This window comes from Mustela nigripes, chromosome 14 (assembly GCF_022355385.1).
Source record: "Mustela nigripes isolate SB6536 chromosome 14, MUSNIG.SB6536, whole genome shotgun sequence".
Taxonomy (NCBI): domain Eukaryota; kingdom Metazoa; phylum Chordata; class Mammalia; order Carnivora; family Mustelidae; genus Mustela; species Mustela nigripes.
Window position 1 is genome coordinate 11,547,127 of NC_081570.1, and position 17,794 is coordinate 11,564,920.

The 17,794-nt window shown below is 53.4% G+C and overlaps 1 protein-coding gene across 6 annotated transcripts; it reads left to right on the plus strand.

Moving 5' to 3' along the window:
• Window positions 1-582: 582 nt before the first annotated feature.
• Window positions 583-15,517, plus strand: NECAP2 (NECAP endocytosis associated 2). 6 transcript variants are annotated; one of them, XM_059376367.1, is made up of 9 exons: window positions 583-722; window positions 2,887-2,987; window positions 5,623-5,727; window positions 5,814-5,895; window positions 6,858-6,966; window positions 9,600-9,777; window positions 10,879-11,041; window positions 13,419-13,506; window positions 14,297-14,446. In XM_059376367.1, the coding sequence occupies exons 1-9, from the start codon at window positions 631-633 to the stop codon at window positions 14,348-14,350; spliced, it is 972 nt and encodes a 323-aa protein (XP_059232350.1). In that variant the 5' UTR covers window positions 583-630; the 3' UTR covers window positions 14,351-14,446. The 6 variants fall into 6 exon arrangements, 5 of the variants coding, with proteins under 5 accessions (XP_059232350.1, XP_059232355.1, XP_059232351.1 ...); XM_059376368.1 differs by lacking the exon at window positions 10,879-11,041 and having other exon boundaries at window positions 584-722; window positions 14,297-14,429; XM_059376369.1 differs by lacking the exon at window positions 10,879-11,041 and having other exon boundaries at window positions 584-722; window positions 13,422-13,506; window positions 14,297-14,429.
• The last annotated feature ends 2,277 nt before the right edge of the window (window positions 15,518-17,794 follow it).

Consider the following 17,794-nt stretch of genomic DNA (forward strand, 5'->3'; position numbering starts at 1 on the left):
CCTACGACATTCTATGAGAAATCCACGAGGACTGGGAGTCTTTTTTCGAGGCTTATGTTAGTAGACTTTAATATTTTGTCGAGTGGACGTCACACTGGGCACGTGGTGGGTGAGGATAAGGGTGGCGCCCCACGTAGGGGTGGCTCAGGTCAGCCTCTCTCTAGGAGGAAGAGCCTCCGTGGAGATTTCTAGAGTCAGGAGAAGGCAGGACGTTCAGGAAGAGCCCAGGGAAGTAGAGGCTGGAGACCATACTGGCTTCAGGGTGAGCTGTGTAGGCAGATACAGCTTTGAATTTCAGCCAGCTGGGATGCAGGTGTAATTGTTGAGGGGATGGGGATGAGCCACAACCAGACAATGGACTGCAGCGGGGTCGGCACTGAAGTTTTCTCGGCTGCGCACAAGGCCTCGTACGAGCCCAAAGTCCCTAAAACCTCTTGTGCCTCAGCGCACGGCTCCAGGATCCGTCCGCCGCGTGTCTTGAGCCAGAGTCGCCAGCAGAGGGCGGGAGGGAGACGGACGTGCTGAGGCTCGCAAGCTGCCGCTCTAGCCTGAGCCGGGTCATAGAGTCGAGCCGCTTCCGGCCCCGAGGCTAGGAAGGAGCCGGAAGTCCGGTGGGCTCCGGGTGTCGAGATGGAGGAGGGAGAGTACGAGTCGGTGCTTTGTGTCAAGCCGGAGGTCCACGTCTACCGCATCCCGCCGCGAGCCACCAACCGTGGTTACAGGTGACCGCTTGCCGCCGGGCCAGGCTAACCCCGATTTAACCGCTTCCCCGCCGCCCGACACGCCCACCATGGGAGCCGAGGACGGCTCCGGCCGGTTGAGGGGAGAGGCGGGAGGTAATGCGGGGGCTTCTCCCAGTTCGAGGCCAGAACGAGGAGGGAGACCCAGACTTGGGGCTGTGTCAGGCCGGCGCACGGGGCTTCCAGCGCGGGGAGGGCTTTGGAGCCGTGCGTAGCCGGTCCCCTAAGGGTGGTTCGGGGTGGTGGTGTCACAAGCCCTTTTCTTTCAGCCCTAACTGGTGGCCTTGAGGGGAACCTTGAAAAGCCTGAAGGGGTGTGTGTGTGTGTGGGGGGAGGGTCCTATCACGGGCGGAAATCCCCAGGGGCAGGAAAACAGCTCAGAACCCGCCAAAAGGACCCGTCTGAGGGAGCTGTAGGCGGGTGGCCAGAGCCCGGGGACCCCTCCCTGCCCAGCTCCCTTCGCGCGAACCTTAGTCCTTATCACAGCTGGTGGCGGTTGGGAGGAGTGCATCGCGCTTCTCCGGTGAAACGTTCACCCGAGACGGATAGACAGATGCTTGTAGGGTCTGGAAGGGAACGCGGGAAAGGGCGCTACGGGAGGGCAGCGGGAGTTGGAAGGAGACTTCCTTTCGCCATATGCTTTTTTTGGTACTGTTTGCATTTTGTTACCAAGCCTGTGCATTATCTGTGAAAAGGTGGGGGAGGGGAGATGTACCTGTTACAGACAACCTTGGTCTGTGGCTATTTTGTGCCCCTGGAGTGGGGGTGGAGTCGCTTTGGAAGGCCATGTTTTTGTCTCCGTGGTTCGGAAATACGGGATTGGCCGGCATCGCAAGGATGGTGGAGTGGCCACATCATCTGGCTTCTTGTTACTCTCCAGGTGTGTTAACACAGACGCCTGGCTGATTTTCTAGACAGCAGATTACTTGTTTGAACACCTGTGACATCCGTGGTGTAACTAGAAAGTAGTTTGAAAGCAACAAGAGAAGCCGTTCCAAAAACACATCCGCTTTCTGTTATCAGACTGGAGAAGGGACACCGAACCCAGGATGGTCAGCCTCCTCTGATCCCCTTCAGTAGGATGGGTTTTGTCCCTCCTGGTCCCCGCAAGAGTGAGGTTCCCAAGTGTCCCGCTGGCTGGTTTGGCGTAGAGGAAGCCGGCAGCCCCTGCCCTTGACCCTGAGAGCTCCAGTTAGCTTGGATCTGAGGCCTGTGTTGCCCCAGTAGGAGGAACTGAAACGGAGTCAGCTGACTTGTGAATCCAGAGTCTGCATTTGTGTGGTCCTCAAAAAGACCTGTGTCTGTAGTTAATGGTGTTGCTTAGGGACTTCCAGGAAGAGCCTTTGAAAACACCCAAAGTTCTTGCTATTTGGGGATTTTACTGAATTGCTTCTTAGAAGTAAAATGTGAAGTTACTACTTTAAAAGTCCCCAAAGAAGCTATCGTGATAGGTCCACAGTTTCCTGGGGTTCTTTTGGCCTGGAACACCTTTGGGGTTAAATTTCCTGGATTCACTTTTCTCAGGTGTATAATTGCTTTCTTTTTCTCTTTCTGCTAATGATTGCTCGCTCTCTGCTTTTCCTCGAAGATCATCTCACTGGTCCCAGGTGGTCACTCTCGCCACTGCAGCCTGGCAGTGTCTTAAACAGCAGGCCCAGGAGCTGCTGCTCTTACTGAAAGAAAACTGGAAGTCCTGCTTCTGAGAAAAATCTCTGTAGTCTAGAACTGGGGCCGGCAAACTGCGACCCACTGTGTTTTTGTATGTCTCACAGGCTAAGGATGGTTTTTATATTTTTAAATAGTAGTTAGGGAACATTTAAAAAGAATATCTCTTAATGCAAAAATTACGTGAAATTCAGGTTTTTCGTGTCCAGAGAGTTGCGCTGAAATACAGTCACACGCCGCAGCAGACGTTCAGATAGAATATATAAAGCACCAAGACGCTGCTGTACTCTGTATCACTGCTGTCACCCTACAGCAGCAGAGTGGGTAGTTGTGACAGAGATGGGATGGTCCTTTTCGGAGAAAGTCTGACAGCCTCTGGTCCTGCGCAGGCAGCCCACATGCCTTTCCCATTCCCGTCCCCAGCCCTGGAGTAAAGGAGCAGGACCCCCTAGCAGAGGCTCAATGGTTTTTGTCCCCGTAGGGCCGCGGAGTGGCAGCTGGACCAGCCATCATGGAGTGGCCGGCTGCGGATCACTGCAAAAGGGCAGGTGGCCTACATCAAGCTGGAGGACAGGACCTCAGGTAAAGGCCAGGGAGGCCCTTGTGGGGCTGAGATGCTGTGCCTCCTACTTTGTGAAGGGAGAAGCAGCCCTGGCGAGTCCACTCGGGTCACGGGAACTTATCCTCCAAATCAAAGGCCCAGCGGCCCGCTAAGCCGCCTCCATCCCCCCCCCCCTTTAATTGTAGAAAGCCCGGTCTCCAGGTGTAAAAGGGTGCATTTCCTGTCATACACCTGCCTTTGGTGGGGGGCATCCTTAAGAATATACTAATTTTGGAATCCAGGAAGAGGAGACAGACAAGTTGGTCTCAGGTAGGAAGCCCCAGAGTTTGCCTTTAAGACCAGCTTGGCCAGGGGGAGACGCACAACACTGTGCCGCTGAGCAAGGCTTCCTCCTCAGAAATTCTGTTTATCAACTGAATGGTAACTCCCCAGACTGACCACGCCCATGAACTGAAAGTGCTGGAAGTTGTCCTACTCAGCGGTTTCTTTGGTGAAAGGACAAGCCAAGCTGGGCTGTGTTGGGGTCAGCTGGCAGATGTCACCTTAGGGGAAATCTGTCTGGAAGTCATGTGCCCCCAGGGCCTCCGGGTGAGCTGTGGAGGCCACCGCAGCCTGAAAGAGCCCCAGCCCCCAGAGCCGGAGTTGGGCTTGGTGCTGCTCGGTTGGGGGCTACAGCCTTCGGTCATTTATTTTTCTAACGTGTAAGAGATTCTCCCGGGTGGGACCAGCTGTAAAGCGCCACAGGCAAAACCGCTTCCTCTGAGAACTGCAGTCTCTTGTGTCTGAGCCGTGGGACCTTTGGCGAGCGATGTGACTGCTGGTGCCTTGGCCTCCTTTTTGAAATGGGGATCACATTAGCTCCTGCTTCACAAGATTGCTGGAAATACGAAGTGAGCACACATTTATCCAACTGTTTTGTGAACTGCAAGGTGACCAGAGCATTGATGCGTATGGAACATGGCGCTGGCTGGGTATTGGCTGTAGAGGAGTTTGAAAAAACAGCTGCTGTGACGAGGCCTGAGAATTCCGGGGTGTTCCAGGTGATCTCCCAAGGGATGGCAACAGCTGTTTCCTGGGGACCTTGGGAATGGACTTAAGGTGCCTGCCTAGTGGAACAGCGGCTGCCCAGGGCTGAGCCTCCCCTGCAGGAGCCGCCCTAGGAATGCTTGTGTCTCCGGGTCAGGCCTGCTGGGTCCTCTTGTCTCTCGCTCCGCGCTCCTTCTTGGCCAAGACTAGTGGCATCTGGGCCAGGGGAGTGTTGGGACTGTCAAGTCAAATGTCAGATATGTAGCAACATCTCTGGCCTCTGCCTACCAGATGCCAGTCGCACCCCCCAAGCTGTGAAAAACCAAAAGTGTTTCTGCACATTGTCACATGTCCCTGGTTGGGGGCGGGGGCAAAACCACCACTGGTTGAGAATCACTGCTCTAGGCCAAAGGCATCCAGGTGGGTACTAGATCCCCAAGGGCCAAGCTGGGGTAGGGGGCACGGAGAAATTACCAAGAAGCGACAGACTCGAGGGCCGCCAGTTTGGATTCAGCTGAGCCTTGATTACAGTCACCTGTGAACCCCAGCACTGAGTAGAGGAGCCAGAAGCTCCGACAGAGGTCACCACCTGTGGAAGCGACACGAGTTCAGAATGCCCCCAAAGGCATGCACCGCACCGGGGCCTAGAGTGCCGGAGTGACAAGAGATGCATTCGGCAGGGGCTTCTTTTAAAACTGGTGGTCCTCTTGTCCTGTCTCAGCTGCTTCAGATCCTCCTTCTTGTTAATATTTTATTTATTTGTCAGAGAAAGAGAGACAGAAAGCACAAGCAAGGAAAGAGGCAGGTAGAGGAGAAGCAGGCTCCCCGCTGAGCAAGGAGCCCGATGTGGGGCTCGATCCTGGGACCCTGGGATCATGACCAGAGCCGAGGGCAGCACTTAACCGACTGAGCCACCCCGGCGACCCTGCTTCAGGTTCTTCTGTGGGCCCTCAAGCCCCTTTCACTGGGTTCTGCAGCTTCTCTGCAGTCCTGCCTCGGGTTCCAGGCCTTTCCTGAGGTGGTGCTGTTCCTGGACTAGGGCCCTCCGGTGCAGGCAGGTGGGCTCCAGCCGAGCTCTCCTGTGCGGATGGAGTCCCAGCATCGCTAGAGGTTTGATTGCCAGGGAAGACCAGAAATCTGGATGATTTTGCATGTAATTTGATTTTGAAGAGTTTGGCACTTAAATCAAGGATACTAACCTTGGGCTGTATCTGACCTGCAGGCCACTCCTGACTAAAACCTTTGCTTGGTTATACGTCTGTGTCCTCTCTTCCATCAGAATGGATTTGATTTGAACCCTGGAGTAAGGTTTGCCTCGCTGCCTTCCATGCCTTTTAGGAAAAAGGCTGCAGTGGTTTGATAGAAATGTCAGGCGGGGGGCGCCTGGGTGGCTCAGTGGGTTAAGCCGCTGCCTTCGGCTCAGGTCATGATCTCAGGGTCCTGGGATCGAGTCCCGCATCGGGCTCTCTGCTCAGCAGGGAGCCTGCTTCCTCCTCTCTCTCTCTCTGCCTGCCTCTCTGCCTGCTTGTGATTTCTCTCTGTCAAATAAATAAATAAAATCTTAAAAAAAAAAAAAAGAAATGTCAGGCGGGAAGGGGCCTCCAGGCTCACCCTAACCTGTGCTTCCAGGGGAGCTCTTTGCTCAGGCCCCAGTGGATCAGTTTCCTGGCACGGCCGTCGAGAGCGTGACGGATTCCAGCAGGTACTTCGTTATCCGCATCGAAGATGGAAACGGTGCGTGTGGGTCTCGGGGGTTCCTCCTTGTAAGAAGAGTTTCCTTTGCCTCTGGCGAGTGGGATTAATCCTGTGTTGTCCCCCAGGGCGCCGGGCATTTATTGGAATTGGCTTCGTGGACCGAGGCGATGCCTTTGACTTCAATGTTGCGCTGCAGGACCACTTCAAGTGAGTGGTTCCAAGACACCCGTGCTCATGCCTCTTTCCCTGCTTTCCTGGGACAGAATGGTTTCCCAGCCTAGGATACTTAGGTGCTTGTGTGGGATTCGTCTGCTCGCAGAGCCCCCGAGAGACTCCCTGCTCCTGGCGGGCAGGCTGCCTTCTCTGCTTTCCAGTCCTCTCCGTTTCCGCAGGCCCATCTCTCTGGTCAGCTAGCCTAGCCTCTGAGGTGCCATACCTCTCCCCTGACCAGGCCCCAGAGGAGCCAGAGTCCGTGCGGGGCTCCTGGGGCCTTCCTGAGCCTGCTCCTCCGTGATACAATAAGTGGTGGCAGGTGGCCACTGTCTGGGAGTCCTTTCGAAAGCTGAAAGACGGGGCAGGAAAAACTGCTCCCCTCACCTTCAGGCCTCCGTCTCTGGCTGCTGTCGAGTTAGTGTGTGTGCAGCCACTCACGTGGGCACCCCTGGCTCTTCCCTGGCCTGCTGTCCCTTCCCAGGTGGCTGCTAGATGGGTATCGAATGGGGGGTGGAGGGTACCTTTGTGTTGCTCACCTCTTCCTGGGCATCTGTCTTGTCTCACCATCTACCTTATGAGTCCTTATGTGTGGGGGGTGTGGATATGTTGTCCTGGTCCACATGCCAAGTGCTAGGGGGGAGAGGGCCAGTTCTCCGATTTCCTGAAGACCGGTGTGAGGACCTTTGTCTGCATGCATGAGCTCACTGAATTTTCAGAGCTGTGTTTAACACATACGTAACTGTCATCCCATTTTGTTGATGAAGGAACTGATCTGCTCGCAGCCACTTATGTGTCAGAATCAGGATTCGAATTCAGGCCCAGCTCCCAAGCCTGCGTGTGCTCTTTCTGCCATGTAAAACCTCTTCCCGGACGGTTGGCAGGTGGAGGGGGCGTGAGGGAGTGGAATGCAGGGCAGCGGGTCTCTTCCTCACCTTTTTCTTCCGTCCTCTCCCCAGGTGGGTGAAACAGCAGTGTGAATTTGCGAAACAGGCCCAGAACCCAGACCAGGGCCCCAAGTTGGACCTAGGCTTCAAAGAGGGCCAGACCATCAAGCTCAACATCGCGGTGAGTCCCACCTCACTTGGCTTTGTTGGCCAGCCCCCAGCCCCGGCCCGGAGCCCGCCTGCCCTTTTCCTAAGCTTCAGTTCCATTGGTTGAGTAGATGTTTGTGGATCAGCTGCCTTTTGCCAGGTCCTGTGCTGGGGGTGAACGAGAGAGCTCTGGCCTCGCGGAGCTCAGAGTTAAACAGAAGGCGGAGGCGAGATGCGACCACAGCCGGGGAGGGGACGCCTTGAGCACCTAGAGGAGGGGCACACAGCCTGTAGTTAAGGGAAGCGAGGAAGGGTTCCGAGAAAAAGTGACCTGTAAGGAAGGGGAAGGAGGGGGGATCAAAGGCCGTTCAAGCAGAGGGAACAGCATGTGCAAAGCCTCTGAGTTGAGAAGAAGCATCAGTCCCTTGTCGCCAGAGCTGGTGTTCCTGACCAGGCTGTTAGAGTGGGGGTCAGCTGCGTCCTGGCCTTGCTCCTCAAGGAAGAATAGGGAGGGCTCTGGACAGGAAGGCATTGAGGTGGGCACTGGGAATCATGGGCAGCTTCTGCTGGTGGTGGGGGTGTCCTGACGCCCCATGTCTCACCCTGAGCTGCCCTGCCTCTGGGTTTCCGCTTGTTAGCTCCTGTGGAGAACGGGAAAAGGTAGGGCAGGCTGGGTGTCCGGACTGGGTCCTCACCTGACTGCAGGCAGTGGGGTTGGAGTGATTGGGGGATCCAAGGACACATGGGAATGTTTTTTGAAGAAACTTTGTAACCCTAAGATAATGTTTTTCCTCTTTACTTCCCTTTATTTACTATCTCTTTCTCCTCTTTTCTGCTTCATGCTGGTGATGATTTGGGACCCTTGACGTTGGCTAACTGGCCCTTAACAGAAAATACAGGTCATGTCCAGTGGACTGGTCGGGGTGTGACTCCTCTCTTGCTGGGAGGAAACTAACATTTAATGAGCATCACCTGTGTGCCAGGTAGTGTTTTTAGGCACTTACGCGAATAAACATTCTCCCATTTTACAGGCAAGGAAATTGAGGCTTAGAGAATTTAAGGGACTTGCCCAGATCATAGAGCTGAAAATAACCAGCCCAGGTGGACTCTCACCGAGGCCTTTGAGGGTTCTGGCTTCAGGGCTGTGGTCTTGGACTGCAAGTGGGTAATCTTGTCTTCATCTTCGTAACTTACACTGGTTTCTGGCTCACATCGGTGCTCAGGTTTTTGTTTTTTAATTTTGTCTTTTTTTTTTTTTTAAAGATTTTATTTATTTACTTAAGAGAGAGCAGGAGCAGGGACAGAGGGGGAGAGGAAAGGGAGAAGCAGGGAGCCCAGTGCAGGGCTCGATCCCAAGACACTGAGGTCATGATCGGAGCCAAAGTCAGATGCTTAACGGGCTGAGCCAGCTAGACACCCCCCCCCCGCCTTTTTTTAATGTTTTATGGAAGTATGATACACATACAGGAAATGCACACTCATAAATGCAGAACTCAGTGAATCTTTGAAAACCAAATGGACCCATGCAAACTAGCCCCCAGGTCAAGAAGCAGAGATTATCAGCATTCTGGAAGCGCGTCTCCTGTTCCGTCCACATGCCGGAGCCACCACCGTCCTGATGTTGAATGCCCTGGATTTTGTTTTCAGACAAAATCTGCCTTTGTTTTGTTGCTCGTGGTTTGTCCATTGTCACTGCAGTGGCGTATTTCATTGTGAGAATGTGTCATAGCGTTACTGTTTGTGGGTTTGTTTTTTATTTAAAGATTGATTGATTTATTCGAGGTGGGGAGGGGCAGAGGGAGAGAGATCCTCTCCAGCAGACTCCCTGCTGAGCACAGAGCCCCCCAGGAGGCTCGATCCCACGACCTGAGATCACGACCTGAGCTAAAACCAAGAACCAGACGCTTAACTGACGGAGGCCCCCAGGTTCCCCCAGTGTTATTCTTTAATCAATGGTAGATACTGGGTAATTGCCAATTTGGAGCTATTCCAGATGGGGTGGCTATGGACGTCCAAGGGCATGTCTTTTGGTGCCATGAGTATGTTTCCTTGGGGTCTGTTTCCAGCAGGAAATTGCAGGGTCAGCAGTTCAGGTAGTGCTGTGCGAGGGGCTTCTGTCTGCTCCCCGCCCTTGTCAGTACCGACAGTCTGCATCCCTGCTGTTCCAGTGTGTGTGTGATGACCCAGCACTCGTTTTTGTTTTTTTGTTTTTTAAGATTTTTATTTATTTATTTGACAGACAGAGATCACAAGTAGGCAGAGGAGATAGGCAGAGAGAGAGGAGGAAGCAGGCTCCCCGCCGAGCAGAGAGCCTGATGTGGGGCTTGATCCCAGGACCCTGGGACCATGACCTGAGCCGAAGGCAGAGGCTTTAGCCCACTGAGCCACCCAGGCGCCCCACAGCACTCGTTTTGATTTGTAGTTTTAAATTGTATTTCCCTGCTGCTTAATGAAGCCAGAGCTGATGGGACGTATTTGGGATCACTCTGGAACTGTAATGCCTTGACCACCACTCAAAACAGTGAGAGTGCTGGATGGCTCTTGATTACCTTTTGGTTATATAGACGTTTGGGGCTTGGGGGCCACCTTGGCCCTCTTTGTGGGGTTTTCTGATAAGCAGGGGTCCCCAGCAGAACTGACTGGTTTGCATTCCTCGCCTCTCTTCAGAACATGAAGAAGAAGGAAGGAGCAGCTGGGACCCCCCGAGCACGGCCTGCCAGCACAGGAGGACTGAGCCTGCTTCCCCCACCCCCCGGGGGAAAAACCTCCACCCTGATCCCTCCCCCTGGGGAGCAGGTATCTGTCGGGGGATCACTCGTCCAGACAGCAGTTGGTCCCAGTTCAGGTCAGTAAGCTGCACCTGCAGGTTCCTCTCCCCCCCCGACCCCAGCAGCTGGGGCCCCATGCCATTCCCGCCTTCACTCACGTTGTCCATCATTTGGTACCTGTCTGTGATACCATGAAGCCGATCCTGCCCGGGCTGGGTAAGGGGTTCCTCTGTTTTCTGATACCTGCTACATCCCCCGCTCAGTGCCTCTGTCTACCCCTGCCAGGCGGGGGCTGCAGCCTGTTTGCTGTGACACTGATTTGCTGTGAAATCATCAGTGTGTGGGCACCTGGTTCTTAGAGGCTGCTCAGTGGTTGTCACGTGAGTAAGTGACAGAGAGAGACAAGCTCTGCTCGTATCTAGGAGACAGGAGCCCAGGGCACAGGGACCGAATGAATGGGTCCACATACGACCAGCCAGGATGATGTGGGGAGGCTCCGTGGAAAAGGTGGCATTGAGGTGGGCCTTGGAGAAGGAGGTTGGGGCAGGGGACGCTTGGCCTTCCAGACAGAAGAGTAGGAGAAGGGCTCAAATTTTTAAACACCTGGTGTGTGTAGGGAAATGGATGTATCGTAAGTCAAGTGAGTGGTGGGAGGTAAAGTTAGGGATTTAATTTAGAGCAAGCTCCTTGGTAAGGCCCTCGGGATGCTGGGAAGTAGAGAGGCAACTCCCCCAGCACACTGTGTTAGTGTTTGCTCTAAGGTGTAAGGAATGCCTTTTGGTGACCCCAGGATTCCAGAACTTAGTGCCCAGTACCAGCCATCGGTAGTGCTGGGGAGCTAGCCCATTTTCCTTGGCCCCCGACCCTACCCACCCAGCCTAGCTGAGGTTCCAGGCCTTTCCCAGGCTGGGTGATTATCCCAGCTTGGTTTCTCCACACAGATCTCACTAGGTTCTAGGAAGCAGGATCTAGGCAGGAAGCCTGCTTTCTTTCCCTTTTAAGGGTGTGGACAGAGGCTTCCCCATCTGGCGGTCAGCTTCCAACCTCAGCCTTTGGGGGAATTCCCAGCCCAGGAGTGGGCAGGAATAGCGGTCAGCCAGCCTCTGCCCTGGTACCAGGAACCATTCTTCCAGCATCATTTCTCAGAATAACGGGACCACCTGCCTTGGCATCGCCAGGAGCATGGACAGGAATCTGTGTTCCTAACGGTGTTTGGATCCTCACCGCGGCGGGAGAACCATTATCTCAGGCCTTCCCTTGGTCGCTGGCGCATGTTGAACAGCCCATACGGAGTATCCGCTACGCGCCAGGCAGTGTTTTAGGCCCTGGGGGATGTTGCAGGTACAGCACCAAGTCCCTGCTCTCAAGAGCCTATGGAGTTTTTTTGTTTGTTTGTTTGTTTGTTTTTAAGGTTTTATGTATTTATTTTGAGAAAGCAAGAGTGATGGGTGCAGAGGGAGAGGGAGAATCTCAAGGAGACTCCACCCGGAACTCAGAGCACGATGTGAGGCTTGATCTCATACCCTGAGATCATGACCTGAGCCAAAGGCAAGAGTTGGACACAACCAACTGAGCCACCCAGATGCCCCTCAAGGGCTTACATTATTTTTTAAAAATAATTTTTGTATTAGCACAAGCAGGGGGAGCAGCAGAGGGAGACAGAGAAGCAGACTCCCCTCTGAGCAGGGAACTGATGTGGGGCTCAATCCCAGGGCCCTGGGATCATGACATGAGCCAAAGGCAGATGCTTAATGCCTGAGCCGCCCAGGTGCCCTGCTCTAGTGATTTTTTTAAAAAAAAGATTTTATTTATCTATTAGAGAGAGAGCGCATGCACACAGGGGAGAGGGAGAGGGAGAAGCAGACTCCTGGCTGAGCAGGGAGCCCGATGTGGGGCTCGATCCTAGGACTCCAGGATCATGACCTGAGCCAAAGGTAGACACTCAACTGGGCCATCCAGGCGCCCCAAGGGCTTATGTTCTTTTCTTTTCTTTTTTTTTTTAAGATTTTATTTATTTGACAGAGATCACAAGTAGGCAGAGAGGCAGGCAGAGAGAGAGGGGGAAGCAGGCTCACCGCTGAGCAGAGAGCCTGATGTGAGGCTTGATCTCAGGACCCTGAGATCATGATTTGAGCTGAAGGCAGAGGCTTAACCCACTAAGCCACCCAGGCACCCCAAGGGCTTAGGTTCTAATGTACAAGACAGGCAGTCAGTGTGTCTGCAGACAGCATGCTGTCAGATAATGAGCCACGAAGAGCTACCGTTTGTTGAACACTTAGTATATCCTCTAAAACCAGACTGGCTGAGTTCATGTTCTGGCTTATCCATTGTGTGATAGAAGAGTGATTGCCTGCTTCTCTGGGCCTTGGTTTTCTGATCTCTAGGCTGAAGGGGGGTCATGATAACCTACAGTGTGGGTTTCTTGTGAGGGTTCAGCGAGCTAATCTGTGTGTAGCACTTGCGAACGATACCTAAAGCACTAAGTGCTCATGTTCAGTAGGTCTCGTTCCACTGATGCGGTCGTTATCACCACCACGTGCTGGCCTCCTCCAGGCTTGCCGCTGTTCTGACTGCTGCAGCCCAGGCTGGTTCTGTGAAGTAGTCACTGTACCGTCCCCGACCCCCGCATGAGATAAGGAAACCGACTTGAGGGATGTGCATTGAGTCACCCCGTTGGTCCTGGCCTGTCTTCCCCCAGGGACTGTGATGGGTCTGAATGGGACAGTTCACTATAAGGACTTGGCAGGCATTTGGTGAGCTGTAAAACTAAATCCTTGAGGGCCCTGCTGTTATCTGGTCTCCCTGCCCAGAGCAGATTAGAAATAGCAAATTGGTAGGAGGGTGGAGAGAGGGGGACACAGAGCCCTCAGCAGGGACAGCGGCCTGGAGGGCAGTGCCGGAAGAGCGCAGACGCCTGCCTGGCTGCCCCAGGTGCCCCCAACCTCGGTGAAGGGGCACACAGACCACCCTGTGTTACTTCTTCTGGAAGGCTTGCTCCAAACCCTAACCAGTTTGGGTCCCAGCCCTTGGCACATGTCTGGAGCATAACTTCTTCAACTAGTCGATCCAGACCCTGGACTGAGGGCTTTATGTGAGGATGACCTTGCATTCTGTGGGGTATTTTCCATTCAACAAGCCAGGGCGGATGGGGCACTTGGGTGGCTCAGTGGGTTAAGCCTCTGCCCTTGGCTCCAGTCATGATCCCAGGGTCCTGGGATCGAGCCCTGCATCAGGCTCTCTGCTCGGCAGGGAGCCTGTTTCCTTTCCTCTCTCTCTACCTGTCTCTCTGCCTGCTTGTGTTCTTTGTCAAATAAATAAATAAAATCTTAAAAAAAAAAAGAAGAAGAAGAAGCCAGGGCGGGAGCATGTGAATTTTAAACAGATTGCCAACATAAGCGGTTGAAGACCTCAGCTTGGTCAGTGAGTCAGTCTGAGTGACGGATGATGTGTGACTTGTCTTCACCGGCACCCTGCCCTCCACCTTGTGTGTATGTGGTTTTCCACTTTTCTCCAGGAGGCCTCAAGGGCTCATGAGCAGATAGAAATGTGGCAGCTTATTTGTTTGTTTGTTTTTTGTCCCAGAGCGGGTCTCTGTGTGTCTTTCTCGGCCACCTGGAATCATGAGACTGATTTCAGGGTCACTAAGACCAGAAAAAGAGATCTCTGACTCCTGTGTCTCCTTTCCTTCTCTCCCTGCCGGCGGATTTGGGGACGTCAGTAGGAGGGGCCACTGTATCCTGGCCGCAACCCAGGCCTGCCACGACTGCCACCACCGACATCTGGGGAGACTTTACCAAATCCACAGGGTGAGGAGAGGGTCACATTCTTGTGGTGGGACTGGGGCCAGGGCTGTGTCCATAGAAACCTGAGATTGTTCCAGATGCTTTTTTTCTGGTGCTTGGAGCTACAGCTCAGACTTGAATGTTTTCTGGCCAGCCAGAGGGCAGAGCTCCAGAGTGCCTGCTTTGGGTGGCTGGCTTTGCTTCATGAAGGGTTTTTGCTGCTCTCTACTGCTAGGTGACCTGGGGCTGCGCTGTAACTCTTTCTGGTCTTCCAGCCACCTTTGCTTGCCCCAGTAGTTGCTCCCCTTCGTCCTCCACTCCACACTCCCTAACCCCGCCCCAGCTCTCCTGGACACTGGACTGAGAGTTAACCTTGGATCTGGCCTTGGCCCGCTTGCATTCTCTGCCTCAATAAAACTTCAAGCCTTTCCTTGGAGTCCAGGGGGAAAGACACTAAAAACTGACTGCACCTTTGTTTATGGGGATGGGCTGTAGCACAGGACTCAGCACCTGTGTTTACTATAAAGACAGATCGTTTCGACTTGATAGACCTCATGGTCTCTACTTGGTTTTGATTTGTAGCTCAAAAGCATCCATAGATGGTGTGTGAATGAGTAGGCGTGTCTCTGTGCCAATGACTATACAAACGGAGGACTAGATTTGGTCCCTGGGCCATAGTTTACTGACTCCTGCTCTAGAACATTCAGGGACTGACTTCTTAGAGCTCTTTCTGCCCAGAGAGAAGCTTCATTTTACTGACTTTGTATTTTCAAACATCTGAACTCTCCTACCTTTCCCTTTTTTCCTTTTACAGGTCGACTTCCAGCCAGACTCCACCAGGTACAGGCTGGGTCCAGTTCTGATCTGAGTGTAGTCCCTCTTTTTCCTCATACAATTTCTGGAAAGAAGCCACGTCACCTGAGCCAAAGGAAGGAGGACAAAGCACTCTCCGGCCAGCCTCTGTTTGGAGCACGACTCTCTCCTCTCCTCCTCAGCTGACTTGGACAGACTGGCGTGTTAGGCAGTAAATGGGTGCAGTGTCACACTGTTCCCTAGGGCTTGAGGAGGAAAGCCCAGCATCCCTGTCCCTGCCCATCTCTTGACATGAGAGACTCTGAGCCTGCTGCTTCCATCACGTGACCCATATTAAACAGAAGCCCCCAAAGCAAAAGAAGGGCTTAAGCGTGCTACCTGGCCTCACTGGGCCCTTCTCAGTGGTTGCAGATGTCCCGTGATCACTGGCCAGAAGGAGGAAGGTCTTCTGTACGCTCGTTGGCTGTAGCCACGTCATTCACGGTGCCTTCAGAGGGGGGATTCCTTCCTGATTTTTGGCAGGTTTATAGGCTGCAGCTCGAGCAGATAATCAGGAGGGAAATCAAGAGTATTAACCAGCTTTTAAAAATTTTTTAATTGCTTTGCTAACGTGCTGATCTGCACTAACTCATCTTTGCAAAAGGGACTGCTCCTGGAAGATGTCCCAGCAGGGACCTCGGAAAGCATCCCACCCTATCCGCCATAGGAGCTGCTCTGAGCTTTAGAAAGTGTTGTTCCTTCTTGGCTAAGTGGCCTGGCTGCCTGGTCACCACGTGGGCAGTGCGGGCTGAGGCAGGTGCCGGAAGCTGCTCAGGCAGGAAAGCCCGCACTGTTCTTATGGCGGTGGGTGCTCCAGCCGTCCTGTCCACTGACAGCTCTCTGGGCTCACGGGCTCCCAGCGCGGTTCCCAGGGGCCTTGGGTTTTCTCCTTGGTGTGGTTTCTGAAGTGCCTTGTTTGCAGACAGCCTCTTACTTTCTTTTCTCCTTCAGAGACTGTACACGACGGAAGGAGTTCTGAGTGAACTGGGAGACTAGGGCTGCCTGTTTTACTGGTTGATGAGAAATAATTTTATCTGAGCACACCTCGAAATTTGCTTTTTACCAACATACTTTACCTCTTAATTGAAGATCGATTTTTTGAAGGGTCAAGACAACTGAAAGAAAAAGTGTTGGCCTTTTTGTGGGACCAGATTCCGAAGATAAATAAATATTTTTACTTCTGTCTCGTGTATGTCAAAGATGAGCCTGTTTTTGGCAGCATGGCCACAAAGCCATCCAGGGTGCCGCAGCTAGACTCACAGCCACCTCCCACTGCTGATCGTGTGTCCAGATTTAAAGTCCGGTGCCAGGATGTCACATGAGGCAGAATAAGAGAATTGGGTCTTGTTGCTCTAAGGCAACCAGTAACGTCTCCCCGGTGTATCTAGAAGAGCACTGGGACATTTTTAGCTTAATGTGGGAGGGGGCCCCTGCCTACCCCCAAGACCTCACCGGGGGAACCACTCCTTAAATAGGAAGGGTGTAACAGGCACGCAGAAGCAAAAAACTAAAGGCCCCAGCACTTCCCGTGCTCAAGGGTTCGATAAGAAAGCTGCAGTTTTTGTTATGGAAACAGCTGTTCTGGCTAATAAACCATGTAAGGAGGGACAGAAGATTAGAATGAAGGGTCCTCTGCCCTTCGAGTAAGAGTAAGGAGTTAGCATCAGAGTCTGGAGTAGGATACCTTGTGTCTCTTGCCCGTTATGTCCCATCTTCTTCCTTCCTGAGTGCTTGGAGGCTGGAAAGGAAGTTTACCTTGAACTCTTCCTGGAGTGGAAGTTCCTCTCCTTGGAGGTGGGCTCTCGGGTTCTGGAGCTGGACCTGGGCTTTGGGTCTGGGTACTGTCCTTGTTAGGCTCCTTCCTTAACTCAGGGGTCAGTCCCAGGAGGCCTAGCAGCACTAGCACGTGCCCACGTACCATAGTTTGGCCTTAATTACCTTCATCTAGAATCAGAAAACCATTACTCCTAATGGGGGTGGTGAGGCGGCTGGTGAAGCAGCCTTCAAGGGTCTAACCGGAAAAACACCTTGACACATCCGTGAGGGGTTGGGGGGCAGGTAATAAAACAGTTCGGTGCTCTCCATCACCAGCTGGAAGCCTGGCTGGGAAGAACCTACCAGGGTCCCCAGGAAAATCCCCACTGCCAAACCAGGCTTCTCTTCAGACACCCGGACTGGAGCTTCCAAGAGGGTGGGGTGGGGTGGGGGGACACGGGGCCTAGGCTGCGGTCTACAGAGCAGGGGGATTTGAATACCCTCCAGATGAGCGTGGCTCCCACAACTGCCACCACCAGGTGTGCCCATCTCCAGGAATCTAGCGCAGGCCAGACCCGTGACTTCTAAGCAACACAATAAGGCAAAGAGGACAAAATGTGGCTTCCATGATCACGTTACAGAACATCGCATCTGTTCTGCTGTCAGGACATCTGTCCAGAGAGAGACCCTCTGTTACTGGCTTTGGAGAAACAAGCTGCTCCGTGTGTGCTGCCCCGGTTGGAGGGTCAAAGAGGTGAGGAGCTAGGACAGCCTCAGGCTGACAGCCAGCAGGAGACCAGAGCCCCTGGTCCAGCAGTCTGCAAGGAGGGGAGCTCCCTCCATGGGAGCCTGGAAGCCGGTCCTTGCCCAGCTGGTTGTTCAGATGAGCCCCATGCCCTGGCCAAGCCTTGACTGCAGCTGTGCCCAGACACCTGATCCAGAGAAACAACCAGTAAATGTTTTGAACTGCTGCATTTGTGGGAATCCTGTTAGACAATAGATCACCGAGACAAGAAGTGAGCAAAACATGTTTGAAGTGGGAGTCTCGGAGAAAAGCATCTGGACAGATCTGAGGCCTCCGTGGCCTTGGCAGCTCTCTTCGCATGCTCCTTTGGGCTTCCTCTCCCCCTTTATGTTGCCAGCAGCGATGCTTACTCTTACTCCGTGCTAGGCACTGTTCCATGCACTTGGCCTAAAACTCGTTTTGCCATCACATCTGCCCTCCGAGGTAGGTACTCGCCTGTTTTACAAATGACAAGACTGAAGCAGTGAGATGAGGTAGTTTGCCTGAAGTCACACGGCTGCTCGGTGGCAGAGCTGGGATCAGAGCCCAGGCATCCGGCTCCAGCATCCATGCTTCCAGTCAGACGGATCCAACCAGTGCTGCCTCCGCAGCGGGCTTGGAAGACTGGGTTAATCTGTGGGAGTTCTCATTCTTCCAGCAGATCAAGAAAGCCATAACATGGCAGGTATCAAATGACAGGTCAAGGGCGGGGCCTTGCCTCCTAGGTGATTAGAAGCCCCTCCATGCCTCACTGCACACAGTAGGTGTTGATTTCTCTGAGCAGACGGTGACAGGAGGGTGCCATGCTCTGGGCAGAATGGACCAGAATTGGGAGAAGACAAGTTTTTCCTTACTGTAGCTTGAACGTAGACAGATACTTTCATGTTTTCTTCTGGATTACAGAGGTAACACAGGTACAAA